We start from the raw sequence: 23,063 nt of genomic DNA, 5'->3' as shown, positions 1-23,063 counted from the left end.
CCTCTGCCAGGATATTCATCGATGTAACTTCCAATTTCCCAAATTTAATCTTAATGTGTAAAACAACAAGACCTTCAGACAGTGCCAAAGAGGAAAAGCAAAATGTCATTTGCAAATAAGCAGATGAAAAGTTTAGACTGTCCAACCTCTGCACCTGAAAATGATTAAAGCAGTATGTAATTTCTGGGGGAAACATTGAACTGAATGAACAAATAAAACTGGACACAGATCCATTCATGCCTCTTGATCAGGACCTCATGTTTTGGATAACAACTCCTATAATCCCCAACCATTGACCGTGCTGATGGGAGTTGTAGTCCAAAACAGCAGAAAGGAGTTCTATGTATGTCCATTCACCTCAATCACACCCTGTGAATTTTGGGTAACGTTCATTGTTTATTTTTTAAAAAAGCTGGACCATCTTGTAAAACAATTTTTAAAAATTCACTCATGGATGTCAAAGGCCTTTTTGGTATCTAGATCCACTAATGCAGGTGATCATTTGCTGTAGTTGTGGTGATAAATATTATATGTATTATTTTCTAGCTACTTCATGAGAATGAATTATTTCTGGTCCTTATAGAAATAATGTGAGACAAACCTATTTAGATCTCAGGCAGCACCATCTATGTATGTTTACTCAGAAGTAAGTACCACTATGTTCAATGGGATTTATTCCCAGGTGATAAAGATTGCAGCCTTGGTCAAGACAGGGGAGGAGGGTAGATGCTAAATTAGTCTGTATGACTTTGTTTTTGGAGGATCTTTGTCTGAATTTAATCTCACTGGTATTTTGTCCTGCATTCAGGAGTCAGGATTTTACTAATTTGCAGAAACTAACTAAACACTGGCTGAAGGTGGAGCAAGAAGACACTCAAGAATGTTCTTATAAACAATTCTGATGAAGCCATTGTTTCCATGAAAAGTGTATTTACTTGTGAGTCAATGAGTGCATCTTTGCTTTCTTCATCAGTGATGACATTGTCTTCCCAAAAATTCTATGTTTCTTTTTAAATTTTAACAAGGAAGCTAAGTTTCAAGAGTTACCAATTCCATCTAGATGTTGGTTTCCATTGAGGATAAATTACACTAACCATTTTAAAAAGATTGAACAATTCCTTCAGCCTCAGTCACTACTCCTGCAGATAGATCATTTATAGTTGTAATTATAGATATGGTTTGTTTAGAATTCAACTCTCCTAGAAGCTGATCAACCTTTCCATAATACTTTTGGCTTAAATAAGTGAAAGATATCCCCACTTTTTTCAGTACTGACTGTTTTCATGAATGTCTTGTTACATGGGTTGTTTTCTGTAGCATCACAGCAGCCAGGATAATGGGTGTTCCAGTACTTGTATTTTTGGCAACATGGTTTAAACTCTGAGATGGCAAAGTTGTGTTGCCTAAATGCTCCACTATAAGAATCCTGCATTGCTAATTCCACCAACCTTTCATTCTAACACTGTCCACCATTTACTGTAGTTCCTGATTGGTTTTTCCCATGGGTCAGTGTACCTTCATATGTAAAAGGTTCCCCGTCTCTGACTTAGTACATCATAGCAAACATTTTTAATAAGTACAAGATGGAACTGATATCTGACAGTGTTTATTCCTGAAAGTTCTTGTCTCTGCTGAAATCTTGTACAGAGTTTTGCCTGGTGCTAAATTCTCTACAGCATAGTTACTGTGAATGTGTTTCACTAGATCTTTGATTGTACTGGTATGGTGGTCACCAGAGTACAGTTTAAACATCTAACACTGCTATGTAATTTCTGATGAATCTAGGATACATGAAGTCTATACATCCTAAGGGAATTACAAAGACACCTTTTCTGAAGTGCTGCATCTAAGGCAGCACCTGTTGTGCTCCAGATGTTTTGGACTAAAACTATAATTCTTGGCCATTGGCTATGGTGGCTGAGGCGTATGGTAGTTGAAGTCCAAAACATTTAGTGGGTACCAGTTTGCCTACCCCTGATCTAAGGCCTAGTTCTCTCACAGTGGTGGTTAAGCTATGTCTACGCTGCACCATGTTAGTCTGTAGGTAGGAGGAGCTGACATGATTAAAAGCTCCTCCATACAACAATAAAATGCCTTCTACATGGAAAACTGACATGTCGAGAACAAGGAGTTTTAGCTCAACCTCCTTCCTGCCACACTAACTTCCTATGTGTAGGGAACTTCCTTCCCCTCCATTTTTGTTTTTTAATAGAGGAGCATTAAATCATGTGAACGCCCACCTGCAATCTGAAATTGTACAGCCCAGTGATGGGCTCAAGACCTCTGTGAAAGCTGGGTCTGAGCCAAAACTGTTTTTCTTGCTGTCTCTGAGTCACTGGAGCAGCTGTACACACTATCCCCTGCGTGTTTCCTTTCAAAACTCTCTTCTTGCTGAGTTTCTAAACTGCAGCCTGGTTTTCATTCCCTCAAATAAACCTGTAGGCCACAATCCCTCTGCACCCAGAGATGCAAGGCCCACAAGCAGTTGTAACTAGGTATGTGGCATAAACACAAGCTGCTATTGCAGAATTGTGGGCCACGGAAGGGACTAAAGATGTTTAGTTCCACTCTTGCCATTAAAGCAGACATCCCACATGCCTGTACACTCCTAACAGAGTGGTCCAGCTTTCCCTAACCTGGTGTCCTCCAGATGTGTTGGACTACAACTCCTATAAGCCCCAGCCAGGATTAGGGGAATTGTAATTCAATTTATCTGGAAGGCATCTGGATTGGGGGAAATGGGAGTAATCCATATGATCCAGATTACAGAGAAAGCGAGAAAGGTCATCCACTCCCACTCCTCCACATCTACAATAATGTTCCAAGCAAAGTCCCAAAATGCAGGCATTTCAACAAACCCCTTTCTAGCAATTTGCATCTCCACTCGGAGCAGGTCTTTTATAAAGTGAATGGGTTTTCAATGCCCATTCAAGACCAAGCTACCCCAAAATACTTTGCATTACAAGAGAGAGCACTCACAATTAGATATTGTTGCCAGGGAAATCCATTTCTCTCCCCACACCCAGTTATGGTGAGGATTGTAGCTAAAGTCAGAGGTACAGAGATGACATCATCACCCCTGCTAATCAAAAAGTCCTGGTACTTGATCCAGCAAGCCCTGGCCCCACTACCGCACTGTTCAGCACACATCAGAAGCAGCACCCACTACAAAGTGTTCCTAAGCAGCCCCAAAACAGGGCTAAGCACTAAGAGCAGCCTTGGTCCAACAGATTTCCTGAGGACTTCAGAGTCATCATTAAAGGATGAGAGATTTTACATGGAATAAAGCATAGGCTCATTGTGGACAGGTTTTGTTTTAGGTTCAAAGGGATGTAGACATGAACAAAATGTGCAATCCTATGCAAAGTTAGACAGAAAAAAGGCCTACAACTCCCAGCATGCCCCCTGTGTCTTAAGTCTATGATCCACAAACCAATTAGTCTTAATGATTTCTCATTTCTCTAAATCCAAACCCTGCCCTTTTAATTGTTATATGGCCAGAGCTTCATCAGTATGGTGTTAGCAGCTTGGTGTGGAGATGCAAGCTGCTAACATCATACTAGAGAACACCTTAGGTAGACAAGGGATTAATTTTTCAGCCTGATTAAGTGCTAGCTTGATGACTGGAAGATGCCAAAAGCGAGCAAGAGCCTTGTGTCACCTTAAAGACTAAGACATTTTATCATGGCATACGCTTTTGTGGACTAGCACACACTCCATTGTATGCATGGAGCATTGTCCTCAGTTGTCAGGTGTATATACACAGGGGTGAAAAATAGGCTCTAGTCCACAAAAGCTTATGCCCTATTAAAATATGCAAGTCTTTTAAGGATGACAATGTTTTGGCCACACAGACTAACATGGCTTCTTCTCTGGAAAGACAATTATGTCAATGAGCCATCACAAGTCAAACCTTATAGATGCTTCACATGAAGAAGGGCCCAGGTTCAATCACTGGGATCTCCAAATAGGGGTGGAAAATCTCCCACCTAAAACCCTGGGGTGCCTTTGTTCCTCATATACCAGGCTTTTCAGTGGAGTTAGTTCATACATTCAGCTGAAAGGTATGAAGTGGTAAGGAATAAAATAATGTATGTAGATGTGTGAACCATGCCTAAGTCATCCTTTTTATGTTTCTTTGGACTGCCCAGCATCCCAAATTCATAGCTGGGTTTCATATCTAAATGGTGTTACATTTGAAGTTAAGGCAAGCTGATCGTAGCTCAGTGGAAGAGCACCTCTTCTGCATGCAAAGAGGCCCCAGGTTCAATGCCCAACATCTCCAGGTAGGGCTGAGAAAGACTCTTGCCAGTTTTGACCAGGTTTCCCCAAGCTGGTGCCTTCCAGATTTTTTTAACTACAACTCTCAGCCTTACTGACCACTGGCAATTCTGGCTGTGGATGATAAGAGTTGTAGCCGAGAACGTCTTGAGGAAAGGTTGGTGTAGATAATATTGGGCAAAGTGGACAAGTGGTCTGACTTGTTATAAGGCTGCTTTCTGTGCTCCAGTGTAATCCAGCAGATGAATCAGTTACTAACTTGGCTGGCACATAACGCTAACCCATGGTTTATTTAACCCACTGATTGTTAAATTCGGGGTTGTCATGATGTGCAAACCCAGCAAAGCTAACAAATGATGGTTTGTTGTTGGGTTGTGAACACTGGGTTGATTAAACCACAGGTGGTTATGTGCAAATCCAGAATGTGGGTTGTTTTGCCAGACTATTGAGGTAGTAGACAAGAGTTGTAAAAAAAAAATACAAATCCATCTGCTCTACGTGTCAGTACTACAGTGCCTCCATGGCATTTGGATACAAGGAAGGAGTAGGCAAAGGAGGAAGGAAACAAACAACTCAGGAATTGAGAAAACAAACCATAATTTGCTCAATTGTCTGCCAGACAAACCCTGGGTGGGGGCTACAAACCATGGGTTAAATAAATTATGTATTAGTGTTATGTGCAACTCAGATCACAGTGTTTGTCTTATTTTCTCCCTTTATAATACAGATAAGCTCTGATACTGATTACCTTTTAAGAGTGACTTAGGGCATTCACAAAAATTGGGTGGAATTAGTACTTGGAGTTTAGGAGTCCAGGTCTTCCTTTGTTTGCCATCTATATGTAGTTTAGTGTCAGTTCTGGGTTTAAATATATGAATATCCTTATATATCCATTCCTGATGCCATATGCCACACTTTCCTTCATCTACCCTTGTTTTATACTTCTAGCATATCCATTCAACAGGCAGTTGCCTTATTGACGTTCCTTCCATTCAGGAAGCAGCCTTGTGATGTAATGACAGAGGAGCAGTCTTGTTTGTAAGCTGAAGAATCTTCACAGGGATCAGGTGAGGTCTACTATCAAAGTCAAGCATAAATACAATCTGGAAGAGCCCCAACTCTATGCATACTTTTACCTACGGATATTTATCTCCCTTTTAATGGAAGAACGGATATCAGTGCTTCTAGGTTTCCTTCTGAGACATTCCACTTTCGACTAGGACCACTCTTAACCAGGTTACAAGGTAGCATCTCTCTCTCTCTCTCCCTCTCTCTCTCTCTCTCTCTCTCTCTCTCTCTCTTTCTCTTACACACACACACACACACACACACACCAACATCAACAAAAGTGCAACTAAGAATGATAGAGGGGTCTTATCCACTGTGGATACATGTCTCTGAATGACTGGTGCTAACATGTTCTTTGATCCATATAGCATGCTCTTTCCTCTACCTGCACTTATGCAGAGTTAGCATCAGCTAACAGGGTCTTCATCCTTCCCTGCCTACCACTGACCGACAGGAGGAAGGAACTCGTTCAGACAGAAAACCTACAGCTGGAAGGGAACGGGTGCTTAGTCCCAGAAGCCTGTCCTACCACAGTCCTATGCTACAGATATCATGGAGCTGCTATTGCTTCTCAAGTGTTGGCCTTGTTGCTTTCTCTTCCAGGTTTCAGAGGATGAAAATAGAGCTGCAGGCCATCGACAGGGTGCACAATAGGCACGGTTTGCATCTTTGGGAAGTGGACCGTGGCCAGTTCCCAGCGTGCTGTGCTGACCAGTTCAATGGCCAGCAGCTTGAGGATGGCCTGGGCCAGTTCTTTTCCGATGCAATTTCGGACTCCCCCGCCAAAGGGGATATAGTGAAAGCGAGTCGAGCCAGCCGCCTTGTGCTCCTCCCGTTCTTCCTGCGATACCCAAAACCGTTCAGGATCAAAAGTATCCGGGGGACTCTGGTAGATGCTAGTGGTCTCGTGCGTGTCCCGAATACTGTACATCACGCTCCATCCCTTGGGAATCTGATAACCCTATAAGAAGGGAGGCAAAAAGAAATCAGCACCAGAGACAGCAGTCTGCAGAGAGCAACCTGAGAAGTGAAAGAGGGGAAGCAAGCAATGTGTCTATTGTCATTTTTCATTGTTTCCATGGTTTCTCTTATTTATTTATTTATTTATTTATTTATACCTGCCATTGTTTATTAGTTGAGTATATTAATAAGGATTTTAAATAGATTGGCATGTACGCCTCTTAGGATATTTGTTGTATCAAGCGACATACAAACATGATTAATGAAATAAATAAATAATAAAATAAACTTCTCAAACATTCACAACAGAGCCACAGCTGTTGAACAAAAACCCCAGACCTCACTCAGACCATAATTCTTAATCTTAAACTGGTTTGCCTCAAAGATATTCTTAATGACCTATAACGATCAAAGACCTATAATGGCATGGCTTCACAGGGAATGTACACCAAAACATTTTAATAGTCTAATAGAAATGGGTATGTGATAGGTATTTTATGGAGGCTTATCCAGTAGAATTTTAGGATGCTTTTAGGATGTTTTTTAACGGTGTATACTATGTTTTTAATTAGTATTTTATGTATTTTATGCTTGCTGTTGTTCCCCACCTTGATCCAATCAGAGAGGCGGGTAAGACATATATTATTATTATTATTATTATTATTATTATTATTATTATTCACACTGCTCTGTCTTTCACTGAAATTGTTGGTGTTGGAATCTTGGGCTCATACTGAACCAGAGCAGGTCCAATATGTTGTAGAAGCCAAGCAACCATGAACTGGGTACAGTTCAATCCAATGTGTGCTTACTCAGAAGTAAGTCACATTGTGTTTAGCAGAGCTTACCCCTAGGTAAATGTGCATAGGATTGACTCATTTGTGACTAAGGTGACCCAGCACCTCTTTTCATCAGGTTACTCAAGACAACTCTACAGTGATTCTTACAACATTTAGCCCAGAAATTAATCCTTATGCAGTTTAACAGCCAATGGAGGCTGGTGTCTCTGATGTCAGTGGGGTGGTGAAACTGCTCCGGGTTTCAGTCAGAACCAGTGAGAACTCTAAAGGGGCTATCTTTGCACCTTGGATAGCTCCTTTAGAGTTCTGACTGGAACCTGGAGTAGATTCTCTGCTCCACTAATCTTAGAGCCACCAGCCTCCACTGTTAACAGCTCCCATTATTGGTGAAGCAGAACTAAAATGTGATGTCAGGGAGCAGGAAAGACCACTGCATGAAGTCCAAATGGACAGTACTAGGCTAGATGGACCAGCCATCCGACTCCGTGTAAGGGGAAGCTTGATACGTTCATATGCTAGGGGTACAAAGCTTTTTGATCTGTATAGCATGCTCTCTCTCTTCTGCCTGCACTTATGCAGTGACCCCAAGCAATCCTATAAATATGTTATATTATCTCAGCCTTCCCCAACCTGGTTCTTTTCAGATGTTTTGGACTATAATCACCATAATTTTTTCCATCGGACATGCTGTCTGGGGCTGATGGGAATTGTACTTCCAAACATGTGGAGGGTACCAGTTTGGGGAAGGCTGTATTATATCCTGGACAGCACCTTGTGAAAGGGTGTGTGTGTGTGTGTGTGCACGCGCGCATGCACATACACCCACACCATTATCATCATTAAACAAAAACTATGATCTAGCACCCACATTTTTCTGAGAGTTTAAGTACATAAATGAAATTGTCTCAGATGGTGGTTCCACAAAATCCACAAACTGCTCTTTAATGTGTCTGTGTGCAGACATATACATATGTTGGCAATTTGGCATGAAAGGTGGATTGTTTTTAAGGGTTGTAACGGAATATGCATTGTAAGCAGTGGGATTGATAAGAACTTATTGTATTTTGCGGCTGTATGTAGGTGTTGTGAGATAACTGTGCGTAATGGAATATATTCTTAGAAATGGAGGGAGGCCATTATGAATGGGTCAGTCAAGTGCTGGAAGCAGCATGTAGCAAAACCTATCTGGGTGTTACTGGTATCAGTGGCAGACCTGGCTACATTGAGAAAAATGGGAATGGTGATTATGGCCAGGTCTGAAACTAAGGATGAGGTCATTGGCATCATGAGTTATAAAGGGGCAGGGTTTGATCAGTTTGGAAGAGAGATTCCTGGAAGAACAAGAGACCCGCCATACGTGCGTAGGCTGGCTTTGCCCACCATGACTTCCATTTGGGTAAATATGAACCATTGATATCATCTCAAGGTGCTATTCTCTCTCCCCACCCCCACCCCCAAATACCACTTAATTAGCAGTGAAACCCTATGCACTGTGTACTGAGAATAAAGTTCCACTGTTTGCGATGGGGCTTACTCTCAGGCAAGTGTGTATAGGATTGCAGCTTAAAGCTCCCACTCCCAAGTCCCCTAAAAGATTTTTGAACTGATTAAAAGAGGAGTTTGCTGGTTCTGTGAGTCAAATATGTGGCCGTGGGGGGGCTCATTGAACCCATGAAGGGGCGGCTCCCTGCCCAGCTAATCTTACACTGAAATCTGCTACCACCTAGTAAACACAGTCACTGCAACCCTTCAGCTAGAGAGTGTTTAACGACTTCTTACTGATAAGAGCACAGCTCCATTCCCTACCACATGGGTGGGCAACTTGTGGCCCCCCCAGATATTTTGGCCTACAACTCCCATCAGGCCAATGGTGAGGGAGGATGAGAGTTGTAGGCCAAATTGTGGAAAGCCGCAATCTCCCTGCCCTGCCCTACCACAATTCCTTCCAACAGGCGCTGTGATTAAGCACCTAGAATGGCAGTCTAAAAGCATCAGGACCGGGCATCATGGTTTTGATTGCATCCCACCCATCCCCATCTCCCAGCCTTGGGTGAGCCTCTCTCATGAATCTCTGTGTTTCATTGAAACTTGGCAGGGCTTTCTTTGGCAACCCATCCATGCTCATGCTCAACAGCAGCCCACTACTGGGGATGCCTGTTGATGGCATCTCCCTCCATTTCCTGGTCCCCAATTCCAGTGCTACCCCCACATTATCCCTTCTCTCACACAAGTGTCATTAGGATTCCTTATTGGCAGATCTTGCTTGCCATCCTCTACCTTCTGCAATCCCTGGGGTCGTTGCTAAGCCAGGGCCCCCACCCCGAACCTGTTTCCCAGACCCCTGGATGTCCATGGGTGCTAGTGGAAAGGTGTGTGGGTTTTTTTCTTCAGTTGCAGGTGACAGTTTTCATAGGGTTGGAAGCTGGGGAGAGAAGGATTCATTCTCCCCTTTCCACGTGCTGCATTCCCTCTCACCCCCCACAAAAACATCTTCCCCTTCATGGCAATTATGCTTAGAAAAAAAATCTGTTTCCACTGGTTTGGGATAATCTGCATCAGGGTGCAAATTACATGAACAATGTATTTTATTTGAGATGACTTGGATGAGGAATTAATTGACTGGCTGTAATTACTTCCTATTAAATTGAAATAAATCCTTGCCATTATGACTAAGTGTGCATATATAGATATTAATTGGCATATGCTGACATTATGCAGTTTTGTGTCCTATGGACGTAGGGCCCGAATCTTTAAAATGCTTAGTGACGCCCCTGGCAGTTACTAAATAGGGGAGGGGGAGTGCTTCCCATGGCACCCCTGTAAATGGCAGACGAACCTTGTGATATCCATCTCCACCCAATCACCCTCCTGTGCAGAAAGCCATGCCCAACTCACATCCAGCTCAAAGGTTTGTAAGGCTGTCCTATAACCTCCGGACACCGGGGGCAGCAAGCGCAACACTTCCTTGATGACACAATCCAAGTAGCGCAGGCGGCTCATCTTCTCCAGGGTCAAGTGAGGCTGGCAATAGCACTCAGGCCCTTCCAGGCTGCTGAGGAGCTGGTCTGCTTCTTCTTGCATGGGCTCAGAGCGAGGGCAGTTTGTAGTCCCACCGCCGGTGGCTTCCTGGGTGGCTCCAGCAACGAGATGCAAGTGAGGGCCTCTCCCTTCCCCTTTTGTCTCTCGGCCTTGATCTCCATCCACTCTGGGTGGAAGGGGCAGCTCGGAGTCACTGTCCTTGTTTTCATTTCCGTGGACAATCAGGGTCTCTTGGCCAGGCTGACCGTCTGTCCGGGGTCCCTCACCAGCAAAGCAACAGCATAGCCTGGTGAGGTCATGGGATACCAGCTCCTGCTGGATCTTTTTGATGACCAAGGGATGTTGCAGCAGGAGGAGGATCATGGAAGTACTAGCGCTAGCAGTGGTGAAGAAAGCTGCAAAGATCAGCTCAATGGCAGACTCCTGCAAGAAGGACGGAGGAATCAGACCAGGCCTTTTTTATGTAAACATGACATCCACAAGTCCTTTCAGGCAGGAATCGACTTGTGTTTTCATCTCACCTTCACCCTTTGAGATTAGAATTTGAATCTGACATTACTTAGAGGTTTTGGAGAGGTGAGGGAGGACATAGATTTGTATGCAATGTTAATGCAAAGTCTAATGTAAGCCCCATTCATTTTAATGGGTCTACTTTAAACCGTGAAGAGTTTCAGTTGCATCTCAAAATAGGCAAAGGAAGGAGTCAGCATAAAGGAGGGAGGGAGGAGGGCCAGTTAGGGATCTTGTGGGGATGACCCACGCTTAGCTTGGAATGTTTGCATGGAGATCTCATGTAACTGCAAAGAAAGGGGCTGAATTATGGTGGCTCCATGGCCCAAATGAGGCTACTGAGAAATGAAAGAGTGCCATCTGCATGCTCAGAGGAACCCCGAAGTTTGCAAAAGTAGAAAATATACTGAGTGGGGGGAAACCTGAAGAACACAACAATGAGTGGAGGCTGGTGACTCCAATTTCAGTGGGGCTGTGAATCCATTCCAAGTTTCAATCAGAACCAACCAAAACTCTAAACAAGTTATCCAAGGATTATGAACCTAATTTGGGGGTGGTGTCCTGCACCTTGGATGGCTACTTTAGAGTTCTGGCTGGTTCTGATTGAAACCCAGAATGGATATACAGCCCCACCAAAATCAGAGCCACCAGCCTCCACTGGCAACACTAGCAAGAAGAAGAGAGCCAGATGAAGACTGTGCATGCTCAGTGGCCCAGAATGTCAAGTGCCTACTTGGAGATGGGAGGAATAACCTGGAAAAGGGCAAGTCTGGCTGGCACACTAAACAAGAGTGTTCCAGTCTGAAAACAGGCCCCTCTCTTAAAATGGGGCTGAATGGAGGTGGAGGCACAGTACAACACACACACACACAGAGAGAGAGAGAGAGAGATGGATGAAAGGAAGTTTAAGTTTGGCATCAGCAGGCCTGGTGTTAGAAAAATGGCTGGTCAACAGGAACCTCTAAGTCAATATACAACGCAGCATATTTCATATCTCTGTACCAGCCTTCCCCAACCTGGTGCCTTTCAGCTGTGTTGGACTACATCCCCAGTCATCCTGAGGCTGTAACTGATCAAAGCTGGAGGGCACCAGGTTGGGGAAGGATGTTTGATGCCAGGGGTAGGAAACATGGTGCCCATGGGCACAAATATGCCCACCAAGTTGCCCTACCCATCTCACTTAAAACAGATGGCCTTGTAGGCCCCTTCCAACTCTGCTATTCTATGATTCTATGATTCTATGAAAACAAAAACAATGTTCTTACCAGCAGCTGGGATTGCTGTGAAATAGGATTCTGTTGGGGCTGAAAACTTTCAAAGGAGTTTTCCATGTGCTGGGGCTAAGACACCATCTCTGCCTTGTACTCAGCCTTTTGGGCAAGTGACTGGTCCTTTGCCACACTTCCCATAGCAACCATTTTGTGATGGTACCCGGGACAGTTTCTCAAATTGCCAAATATGCCCACAGTCCAAAAAAGAATGCTTACCCCTGCCCTATACCAAAATAACCATTCAGATCAGTGTGAGAGTGTTCATTAACTTCAGCCAAATCACCACGTGTTACACCAAGTCTGCATGACACACTGTGGACATATCTCTGAAAAGCTGCATATCCAAAATACTTCCCCCCACCCCACCCGCTCCTTACTAGTTTAGACAACCTCTTATGTCATGTCAATGAGCTCATGTGGTTCTGTTTATTATCAGGATCCTGGAAACATTTACTCCTGACCGTTCCAATGGACTTCAAGTGTCAAAGCAAGAGTCAAAACTGCCTTACAGCACCATAGCCAACTTCACTCTTTGTTCCTAAGATTAACCCCATTAATGTGTTTGATTGGCAGCCAAACGGCAAGCACCTTTTTCAAGGAAAGAAGCACTGTCGATTTCAGTTGAAGTTTATCTCCACAAATGCAGTTAGGGCTGTAAATGGCCTCAAACCAGAACTTTTTCTTTTCTTTTCTTTTCTTTTTTGGCATGATGTTTAAAGAAAAGTAGATTCTGTTCAAGCCTGTGCATTATAATAATTCAATTCAATCTGATTGGTGGGGTGGAAAGGAGAACTGGTATAGAATGAGCACATAAACCCCACTTTGAGTCAATGAGGTGGATGCAGACTAAAGTCATTATGTAGGGTAGTCCCATGGAAATCAATCGGACTTAAGTTAGTCATGCCCCACTTAAATCTCAATGATTTCAATGTGTCTACTTTATGTCTGATTTGGTCTGAATCCAACTCATTTGCTGCAAATAATGTCAGCACCCAGCCCTGGGTTTGTACTGAGGACAAGTGCATAAGATCCCTCCATTTACAGACATCAGATTTATTAGGCAGATTACTGCTGCCACAGCCACAAGATCACACAATTTCCCTCCGAACTAAGTGTCAGGCCGGGATTCTAATTTGAGTGGATGAAAGTGAGTTGAAAGAAGTTGGACTTTGATATTCCTGTATGGCAGGAATTGGCTGTTGGAAGCAAGATGGGATAGGATGGGATGGGGGGGGGGGGGTTGGACCAAAAAAGTCAAGCTGCAATGGCCTGTGAAGAGCCAGTCCCAACTGACTTCTGAAGGTGATATTGGCATTTATTGGCCAGAGTAACAGGAGTCTTCCCCAACCTGGTGCTCTCCAGGTGTTTTGGACTACAACTCCCAGCATTCTTGACCAATGGCTGTGCTGGCTGATGTTGACTGGAGTTGAAGTTCAAAATCTCTGGCATGCACCAGGTTGAGGAAGGCTGCTTTACAGTTGCCAGACCTTAGCCTGTCTGGGAACCTCTTTGAATTTTCCAAAGGGAAACCTGAATAGAAATGTCAGAAATGAACAGACAGGTAGCCAGTTCCATGCCCGGATTCAAGGTCGATATGGACGGACTAAACTTCACAGAAAAGATGCTGAGAAACTGATCATTATGACAATCCTACCGAGGATTCTTTCACCACAAGGATAGCTTGTTGCCTTTGTAATTTCAAAAGGGAGATGTACCAGGCGCTTGTCATAAATCTGGTGGCTGTCATTTCACATGGAAAGCACACCTCTGCGCATGGTCATGGGCACTTGCACTTTTATGGGCGTACCCTGTCTTGTCGAAAATGAAAAGGTCCATTTGTTTCAGGTAAGGGACAATGGTGAGCCCTACCAGAAACAAATTTACCCCGACACACCTGCACTAGCAGCCAAAAGAAACATTCTTTATTACCTTCAGTTCCTGCATGGTGAATTCTTTGCCGTTCTCCTTGGCGCTATTGATGATGAAATCCAGGGCATCGCTATGAGCCTCAGGATCCTTCCGCTGCAGTTTCTCCAGGATGGCTTTCTCCATGTAGTCATGTAAAAGATCCCGGGCCTTGATTCCCTGGGGTGGGGTGGGGTGGGGGTGAGGACCAACAGGGAGAGATTAGCCATAGGCACAAGGCCTTTATTGCTTGGAATGTTCAGTATCTCTGTTACCATAATTCCTCAGCTAGGAGCTCAGCTCAAGTTAATTAGACTTTCTGCTAGTCCCACCCGGTGAAACCCATCAGCTCCCGAGTGAGGGCAAGAGACAGAAACCCACAGCAGATCACCCACCATTCTGTCACTGATCTGCCAACCTGCAGAGCAAGGCAGTTGAGCAAGAGAGGTAGGGGTGGATCAGAGATCCACAAAGGTGCGTTAGATGTGAAACAGAAAGAGGCAAATCAATTGTATCCTGCCTGTCCCACAATTGTGATTTCCCAAGCAGCCTTGAGCTCTAGTGGGAAGAGCATCGTTTAAGAGTTTCAGCCAGTGCCAACAAGGAATAACAAAGGGACAGGCGTGAGAAAGTCTGCATATACACCTCATCTATTTTTATTGACTGATTTGATTGGTCCCCTGCCTTTCTACCCAGAAATGGCACTCAACTGGATCTGGCATGCTGGACTTTCTAGATAAGAAAGAAAGAAAATCTCCGGACAGCTTTCCATTTTCCTCCCCCTGCCACTACTAAGGCACTGCATAGTCCCATCCGGAGGGAACAGCTTGCTCCAGAAAGGCGAGGGATGAGATCTGTTGTGCAGCGGGACCCAATCGTCTCCAAGTTCCAAGGGGACTTGATCCCAGCTCAGTGTGCTTTGCAGTACTCAACCTTACCTGGGAGGGATGTCCAGCTGATTTTTATTTATTTATTTATTTATTTACAAAATTTGTATACTGCTCCATATCTGAAACAGATTCAGGAGTGGTGTACATAAGAAGTTCTATGAACGAACTCCCATATGGAATTACAGCCTAGGCTGCAATCCTATGGGCTCTTGCCTGGGAGTAAGCCCCATTGAACACAGCGGGGGGCTTATTGCCAAGTAACCATGAATGAGGTTGCACTGGTAGGAATGTAAATGAGGTCCTACAGCAACCTTCCCCCCCCCCCCAACTGGTGCCCGGCAGATTGTTGGACTATAAGATCCATCAACTACACTCGATTGGGCTGTCTGGGGATGGTGGGAGTCGTAATCCTGCCCATCTGTTGGGTACCAGGTTGGGAAAACGCTGTCCTAGAAGCCTCAATGGCAGTGAAAACCCTGCCCTCTTTTGTATCTGGTCACTCTACAAAAGAGGGCAGGGCTCCTGCAGCTTTAACTGTTGTGATGAAGAGGGGATTTCTCCAGGAGCTGCATGCATACAAATGACACCTGCTGAAATTCCCTTTTCTATGCAACTGTTAAAGATACAGGAGTCCTTTCCTCCGTTCCATATGGTCACCCAAGTACACTCATGGTAATCTCAGGGCTAATATTTCAGATATGGAACATCTGGGTAAGCTGGTAAGTCAAAATGGTACCCAAAGGGTACTTCCACCACAATCAGCAAATGGATTTGTCTGCTGGGGATGGAGGAAACGGTGAAGCAAGGGAGGTAGTCAGCCTTCAACTACACCTCTACTTGCTCCAGGGAGTCCAGGGCCAGCCATTCTTCAGGCTTCTAAGATCTAGTTTGTTCTTGATAGAACATCGAAGTCCACCAACTGGAGCCAGCAGCAAAATAGTAGCTCAGGGCTGACATAAACCTAATAGCGGTAAGGAACAAGGTGTCTCTGAGCATATGGTGCTGCAAACCAAGAATTTGTTTTCAGAACTGAGCTCACCATCCTTTAACACAAAAATCCACTCCCCTCTCTACCTTTCTTTATTTCAGCAGTTCAATGTAGGGGTGAAGAAGGAAAGATTTTTGTTCTTCCTGTTAAGCAATTGGAAGTCAGAAACAAAAGTTGGCCCATGCATCCTGATCAGAATTGGTTACTTGTGTGCTCTTCTTGGGAATCTGGATGATCCCTTGGTTGGTTGCAAGAGAAGAGGACTGACACGCACGCGCACACAGAGACGCCGAGAGCCTGTACCTTCCGCAGCCCGCTGAAGGGGATGTTGAGCGGCAAGGAGAAGAGGTTCTCCACCAGCTGCTCAAAGGTTCGCGCCAGCTCCTGGAAGGCCTTCTCCTCCAGCCGGAGCCCCAGCAGGATCCGAGCTGCGATGCGGAAGGTCAACGTCTTGGCGGAAGAATAGACCACAACTGGACCGGGCGCCTTGCACCAGCCCCGCAGCTCCCAGCTCACGACTCTCTGGATACGGGGCAGGTAGGTCTCCAGCGCAGAGCGGCTGAACACTCGGGCCAGGATCTGAGGCAGCAGACAGAGGTGAAGAGAAAGCAGATGTCACGACAGGGCAGCGGCGGCAGCCAGTGCACGGAGGGAGAGAGGATCACTACCCCTCCCACGCCCCCTTCCCCATTCTCAGAGAGCAAAGGGCTGCTTTAGAGCATCCCCGGAACTCTCTTGGCTGTACTACACCACTCCAGGATGCAGGTGTGTGTGTGTGTGTGTGTGTGTGTGTGTGTGTGTGTGTGTGTGTGTGTGTGTGAGAGAGAGAGAGAGAGAGAGAGAGAGAGAGAGAGAGAGAGAGAGAGAGAGAGAGAGAGAGAGAGAGAGTCTGAACGATGGCCAATGGGTGGCATGGGGAAGCCTCCCTAGAGAAGGAGCACCTGACAGGCTGCTTGTCTATGTGCTGGGACTTGGTCCAACACATCTGGAAGGCACCAGGTTAGGGGAGGGTCCGTTAAGATGCCTTTTTAATAATGTGCTGCTTTTATTAATGTATTAGTTTTAAATGTTTTAATTAGTTATATGGTGCTTGCATTTGGGTTGTACCCTGCCTTGATCTAGAGGGAGAGGCGGGTAACAAATAAATAAATAAATTATTATTATTATTATTATTATTATTATTATTATTTGCAAGGAGTCTTTAATTTCTATTTTTTTTTCCTTTTAAAGGGAGTGCATCCCAATATACAACCCCACCACCACCAGTAGCCCAAAGTTGTACAGTCCCAGCAGCATCTAACAGGACTAAGTCAGGAACTTGTTCTGAACTGGTACAGTCCCAGCAGCACTCGGCAGGGCTGTGTCGGGGCTGTGTCGCCAGCCTCGCAGTGAGCCCGCTTCTTCCTTCCGTACAGCCTTCCCGGAGGACCCCTGCTTCCCCTCCTTCTCAGTCCCAGGCCAGTCCTGCCCTGCCCTCCAGACGTGGCCCCCCTGCCTACCTTCCTGCGCTGCCGGTGCACATCGGCGCTGGCGTTGAGGAGGGTGTGCTCGCCTAGCAGGATCTGGGTGCTGAGCGGCCACTGGGCGCTCACCAGGCTGTGCTCACCCAGCAGGATCTTGCGCACGTTCTCGGCACCACTCACCCGGATCACTGGCTTGCCCAGCAGATGCGTCTTGAACACAGCGCCGTAGCGCTGCCGCCGGGAGCTGTGGAAGCTGGAACCCTACGGGGCAAGCCAGACAGAGCGAAGGAGAGACTCAGGGAGAGGTTCAGGTTTGGACTGGTAAAGCCCCGGCCACCACCTCTTTGCCACATGACATACTAAGTTGAGGGTGCCTCTGAGCAAGCGCAGAACGCCTCTCCCACCGTCCTGTGCTAAATTCTTTCAGCTGCTTCATTTGAGCCAAGGAAGTAGAGCATGAGACCAGATCCCTTTTGGCCAGCCTTGGCCCCACAACGTGAAAGATCACAGTGAAAATGAGATTGCCTCTGAGTGTGTTCAGAGTGCCTCCAAACAAAAGCTCACGTTTGAGGGAAAGGCTTAGGTCCCACAACTTCCTTTACGCTCAGGCAGAACCCACGGAGAAGGAGTAATCAAGAAGAGTGCCGGCAAACCTGACTGAGGGTGCCATCCTATGGCTGGGGAGTGCTGGAAGTTGTAGGGCTTTTTCCTGTCTAAATACGCATAGGATTGCAACCTAAATGGCTTTTCCCCCTCCCAGTTGGAAACCACAACCCCCACCCACCCATCCCACACACTTACTTCTGATTTTAAGAACGATTTTATTGGCCTTTCTATCCCTCCCAATAGGCGGAACTCTCTGGGCAGCCTCTGACTCTGCCCTTCGCATCCTTCCTTGGGAATCTGTGCCACGGAACGGCGTGGAAATGGCTTCCCAGTAAGGACGCAGAGGGTCCAGGACCAGGCGGCCGCCCCTCTCCTCCAGAAGTCGGCCCCTCCCGCTCAGCCGAACCACGCCGATGCCAGGACCCCAAGCCAGCGCAGGGGGACCTCTGGGCATGAGCAGAGTGCCTTTCCCCACGAGGCGTCTCTCGCTCTCACCTGGATGAGCCAGTGCAGCGTCTCCCCGAAGAAGGGCCAGCCCATGGAGCCCTGGGGCAGCGGCAGGGTGCTGGCGCGGTCCCGGCTCCGGCTCCAGCGGACGGCCCACAGGTGGCGGGCCAAGGCGAGCAGGAGCCCCAGCGCCACGGCGGCCGCCAGCGCAGCCTCCAGCCACGCGAGCGCGTCCGCCAGCCGCGGCATCTGCCGGGCGCCCGGGCTGGGCAGCATCTCCGCGCGGGACTCACCGGCCGGCTTGGGCTGTGCGGAGAAGTGGGGCGAGAAGGAGCCACGTCAAGGGTGCGCGCGCCCACGCCCACGCCCACGCCCACCCCCGCGCCCCACAGGGGCAACCCAGCCCGGGCCGCGGCGGGAGGCTGGAGGTGCCCAGGGCCGTGGGGCAGGCAGGGGGTCCGGCCTGAAGCGCAGAGTGGATGCACGGCCCCGCTGGCATCGGAGCCGCCAGTCTCCACGCGATCTGGGCACCTGGCAGCTCCAGTCCCAGTGGAGGAAGCGGAGAAGCCAAGCCCCGGAACGCTTCCAAGGGGCGCCCCCGCCACCCCAAAGGCAGCGGCGCGCCAGGGGAGGCTCCTCGGGCTGGGCAGGGCAGGCATTCGCCGGGGCGCCGCGTCCCGCCGTCACCGCGGTCCTCCTCTTTCGAAGAGCGGAGCCCCCCCCCCCCCCGCGTGCCAGCCTGGCCCGTTAGGCTCGGTGGGGCTGACTGCGGAGGAAGCGCGCTGCCGCTGCCGCCCCCTCCCCGCAGGGCACGAGGGCTGCTGGTCTGGGCCCCTTCTGGCCTGGCCTGGCCTGGCCTGGCCTGGCCTGGCCTGGCCTGGCCGGGGGGGGGCGGGCGGGGGGGAGTTGGTCCCCCTGGCAGGAGACGGGGCAGGACGGGAAGCATCGCCCGCCTTGCCAATCCCAGGCGTGGGCTGTCTTGGCCAGCCGGCCGCCTCTGCAGCCCACGGAAGCCGGAGGGGCTTCCCGCCCCAGGACCTTCTCGGCCCGGCTGTCAGGAGAAGCCCCAGCCGCCCGCCCGCCCTGCCAGCCCGAGGCTGCGTCCCTACCCATCGGTGCCACCCTGCTCCGCCGGGGCGCCCTGGATTGGCCCTGGCCTCGCCGCCCCTGTCCCCCGCTTCTCGGCCTTGGACCGGCTTATATAGCGCTCGGCGGTCCACCTTCGGGGATGACGTCTGGGCTGCATATTTAAAGCGGGGACCGAAAGAGCTGCGATTGGCGCCCGCGAGGGTCGGCCAGGAGCGGAGGGTGTGGGGAGCCACGGGGGGGGTGCAGGGAGAGCCCGCTCCTGCCTGGGGCTCATCGCGCAGGTAACCAATGGGAGACGAGCCTCCTGCCCCCGCCTCCGCCTCGCCGTCGCGCACACCGGGACCCTCCCGAGGACCGCTGCGAAGGCGGCTCAGGCGCTGCTCTCGGATGGCATCCACTCCAAGTGTTGTGGACTTTGGCTCACATCCGCCTCAGCCAGCACGGGATGTGGCTGGGGACGATGGGTGTTGTAGTCCCCAACACCTGGAGGGCACCAGGCTGCCAGGTCCTGTCCAGTTTTCACCCCAGGCTTAAGGTCACAGCTTGCTGTAGGAGTGTAAAACTCTTGGGGGGGGTGGGTAGTTGGACGTGTAGCGTGGTGTAGTGGTTAGACTGGGATTCGGGCGATCTGGGTTCTAGTCCCCACTCAGCCATGAAGCTCGCTGGGTGGCTTTGGGCCAGTCACTGACTCTCAGCCTAACCTACCTCACAGGGTGGTTGTGAGGATAAAATGGGGAGGATAATATGGAGGACCATGTAAACCGCCTTGGGTTCCTTGTGAGAGGGGGGAAAGGCAGTGCATAATAAAACTCCCATCGGCCCCAGCCAACATGGGCAATGGCCAGAGATGATGGGATTTATAGTCTACCAACAGCTGGAAGGCCACAGGTACACAGAACCGTTGGCTGGGAGGCTCCACCCTGAAGCTCAGCAGGTGCCCTTGCAGGGGTTCATCATTCTCCATCTGTGGTTTGTGGACTGGGAGCCTCAGGCTGCAATCCACACCTCTGCACCTGGAAAAGCCATCGGAACCCATTGTGGTGCGATTGTGTGTCTTTTCTTCTGAGCTAGATGGAGTTCAGCTCCGGGGTTCAAGGGGATGTGGATTGCGACTGCAAGCCATCCTAAATTGCTGGGCAGGGAGGAAGTTCGTTGAAACTCTCTATTCACCCCACTCCTAAGGAAGAGCCATAGATAGAGGATAGGATAGGATGGGATGTTAGGGTAAGAAAAGCACAAGGCCTCATCAACGAACTAGGGGAGGAGAACAGCTATTGCAGATTCTAGATGCCCGCCTGTCCAAATACATTCTTTGGAGGCAAACTTCATTGATTTTAATAGCAGGCCTGTCTTCCGCCTAGACCAGATCTACACCTGGTGTCAAATCATTACGAATATGGAATAAAGCAGGATATAAGACTATGAAACTGGTATACGGAATGTGGATTGTGCCCCAACAGTTATCAGTGCGCTTCAACACTGCTTTAAAGCAAGGATGTATTGGCAGGATCTACACTAATGCTTTAAAACAGTTTATAATAGTAGTGACAACTGTTGGGGCCCAGGACACACTCCACATACATGTTTCAAAACGTTTTCAAAGTGTCATATTCTGCTTGGTGTAGATCCAGCCCTGGATAAACCTTTGAAAGCTGAAGGACGTGGCTTTGGTGATCCCACTAACCTGTTCACAATCCATAGATCGCTTCTGTTGCAACCATTGACTCCTTGTGAGAGTCTAGAATCATAAAGTTGGAAGGGGCCATTTAGATAATGGAGTCCAACCTCCTGCACAAATCATGCGGGGCGGGGTGAGTTAGTAAATCGGTTTATGCTGTCAGTGAAAAAATTGCAGCTAAATCTTGAATGATCCTAAAGTGATGAATCTCTTCTGCAGAGATTCCGTTCAAATCCAGTCACTCCGGAAAGGTAAATCCTGTGAAGTCCTTTGGAGGAAATGTGCTTGGTCTCGGGATTCAGACAGAGGGGGAGACTTCGGGGTGGAAAAGACACAGCAACCGTAACCCACAGAACACACGTAACCCACGGTCAATGGAGGTGACACAAATCTCATCCTTAAGCGGAAGGGAGGGCTATAAACTCTCCATGCTGCCAAAGGCATGGCGTGTTTTGAATACAAGTGGGACCTGCAACAAAATGTTGCAGTGTGAAGTTCAGGATGCCAGGCAGACACGCGGTGCTTTCTTCCAGGATATTCCATTTCATTCTCTCTCTGCTCCTATTCCGGCCCCCTTCCCCCGGTAGAGTCTTCCTGGCCAATAACCATAGCCAATTCTCACTTTTCGGGAGGACTGAAGTGTGTGTGTGTGTGTGTGTGTGTGTGTGTGTGTGTGTGTGTGTGTGTGTCTGCGCGCGCCCTTAGGTTTCCCTTTTGAACCCTTCTTGTATTTCTGCAAACTTTGGGATTCCCCCAAGACTGCTGATATCTCCCCTCTTGTGCCTCGATGGCGCTGTTTTGGCTGCATGAGGATCAGCATTCGGAGAAGGCCTTCGCTATTAGGCTATTCGAGGATTGTCCCACTTCTTACGTAAAATGGGCTGTTTTTTCATTCTTGATTTTTTCCTTGGTTTTCAAAGGCGGAGGGATTCCCCCACCCCCCATTAAGCAGCAGCAACTGGAGGAGGGCTGAAATATGCTGACTCCATCGTTAGTCTGGAGAGAAAGTGCTCACCTTCCCTGAGCCGCTTGAGCAGGGATTTGGCTCAGAGCGCAGCAGCATCTGTCCCTTGGATGAGATCTGCCCTTCTCCTGCTCCGCTTTCCAGCTGGGATCCAGGGATCGCACCTCCTTTGGCGCTGCACTGCAAGGAGGCACCTGGCACAGCCACGGATGCCCCACGGCTCGAATCCCTGCCCTTATACAGGATTGCGTCCAACGTTAGCCTAATGTAAGGCCTATCCGTTTCAGTGGGCCTACTCTAAGTAGGACAACCCCAAACCCAGAGGGCTCTTTTCTCTCTCTCCTCACCCCTTCCTCAGACAGGGGGGACATGCTTCCTCACATCTCTCTCTCTCTCTCTCTCCATCCACACACAGCCCAAGGCAAGACGGCAGGATCCCCAGCCTTGGCGCAAAGCGCAGGCATGGAACCCGGAGCACGTCCTCCCGAGGATGAGGCGCAGCCTGCTGAAGCCAATGGCGAGACGCCTGTGGATCTACGTGGAGGAGATGCACACAGACCCATTTGCAGACACATCTATGTCTGTGCGGCTCACAGGAGCCACCAGGGCAAAAGGATGGCAAGAATTAAGCCAAGCTCACACCTGGCAGGGTGAAGTGTGCATGGCAAATTGAGGGGGCGGGGGAAGAGAGAATATCCATAGGGTCTGGACTTGGGCCTGCCCCCATCCCCCCCCCCCAATTCCAGTTCTTTGGAAGTAGATCCCAGTGATGTATTGCAGTAGCAACTGCAACCCACCCACCCACCGCAACCTGAAATACATCAATTCTAAACCTGGTGCTGAATCAGCAGCTCTCCCTCGGTTCATTCACTTTACGGCTCCAACTCAGAATTTCCAAGCGGAAAAACATACCAGGCCGTCTATGAGGGATAGTGGGCAAAAGGCCTCCTCGAGCCATCGCCGGAGATCAAAACGTCCGAGAAGAAGCCGGCCGGCAGGCCCTGGTCGTGCCCTCTGGGGGCCATCGGTCTCAGGCCTGCAAACCCAAAGCGACAGCTCCCTGTCTTCGGCTCCGATTGATCCGCCCGACAGCTGCCCCATCCC

At 48.4% G+C, this 23,063-nt stretch overlaps 1 protein-coding gene across 1 annotated transcript; it reads right to left on the bottom strand.

Moving 5' to 3' along the window:
• Positions 1–5,920: 5,920 nt before the first annotated feature.
• On the bottom strand, positions 5,921–18,336 carry LOC134402935 (cytochrome P450 26C1). Its single transcript, XM_063132883.1, has 6 exons — positions 18,277–18,336; positions 17,212–17,436; positions 16,016–16,291; positions 13,859–14,014; positions 10,005–10,571; positions 5,921–6,310 (listed from the first exon to the last, which is right to left on the bottom strand). The coding sequence occupies exons 1-6, from the start codon at positions 18,319–18,321 to the stop codon at positions 5,921–5,923; spliced, it is 1,659 nt and encodes a 552-aa protein (XP_062988953.1). The 5' UTR covers positions 18,322–18,336.
• Positions 18,337–23,063: the final 4,727 nt, after the last annotated feature.

Source organism: Elgaria multicarinata, chromosome 8, assembly GCF_023053635.1.
Source record: "Elgaria multicarinata webbii isolate HBS135686 ecotype San Diego chromosome 8, rElgMul1.1.pri, whole genome shotgun sequence".
Lineage (NCBI taxonomy): Eukaryota > Metazoa > Chordata > Lepidosauria > Squamata > Anguidae > Elgaria > Elgaria multicarinata.
The sequence above is the reverse complement of the archived record's forward strand: the minus strand, read 5'-3'. Positions and strand labels throughout refer to the sequence as shown.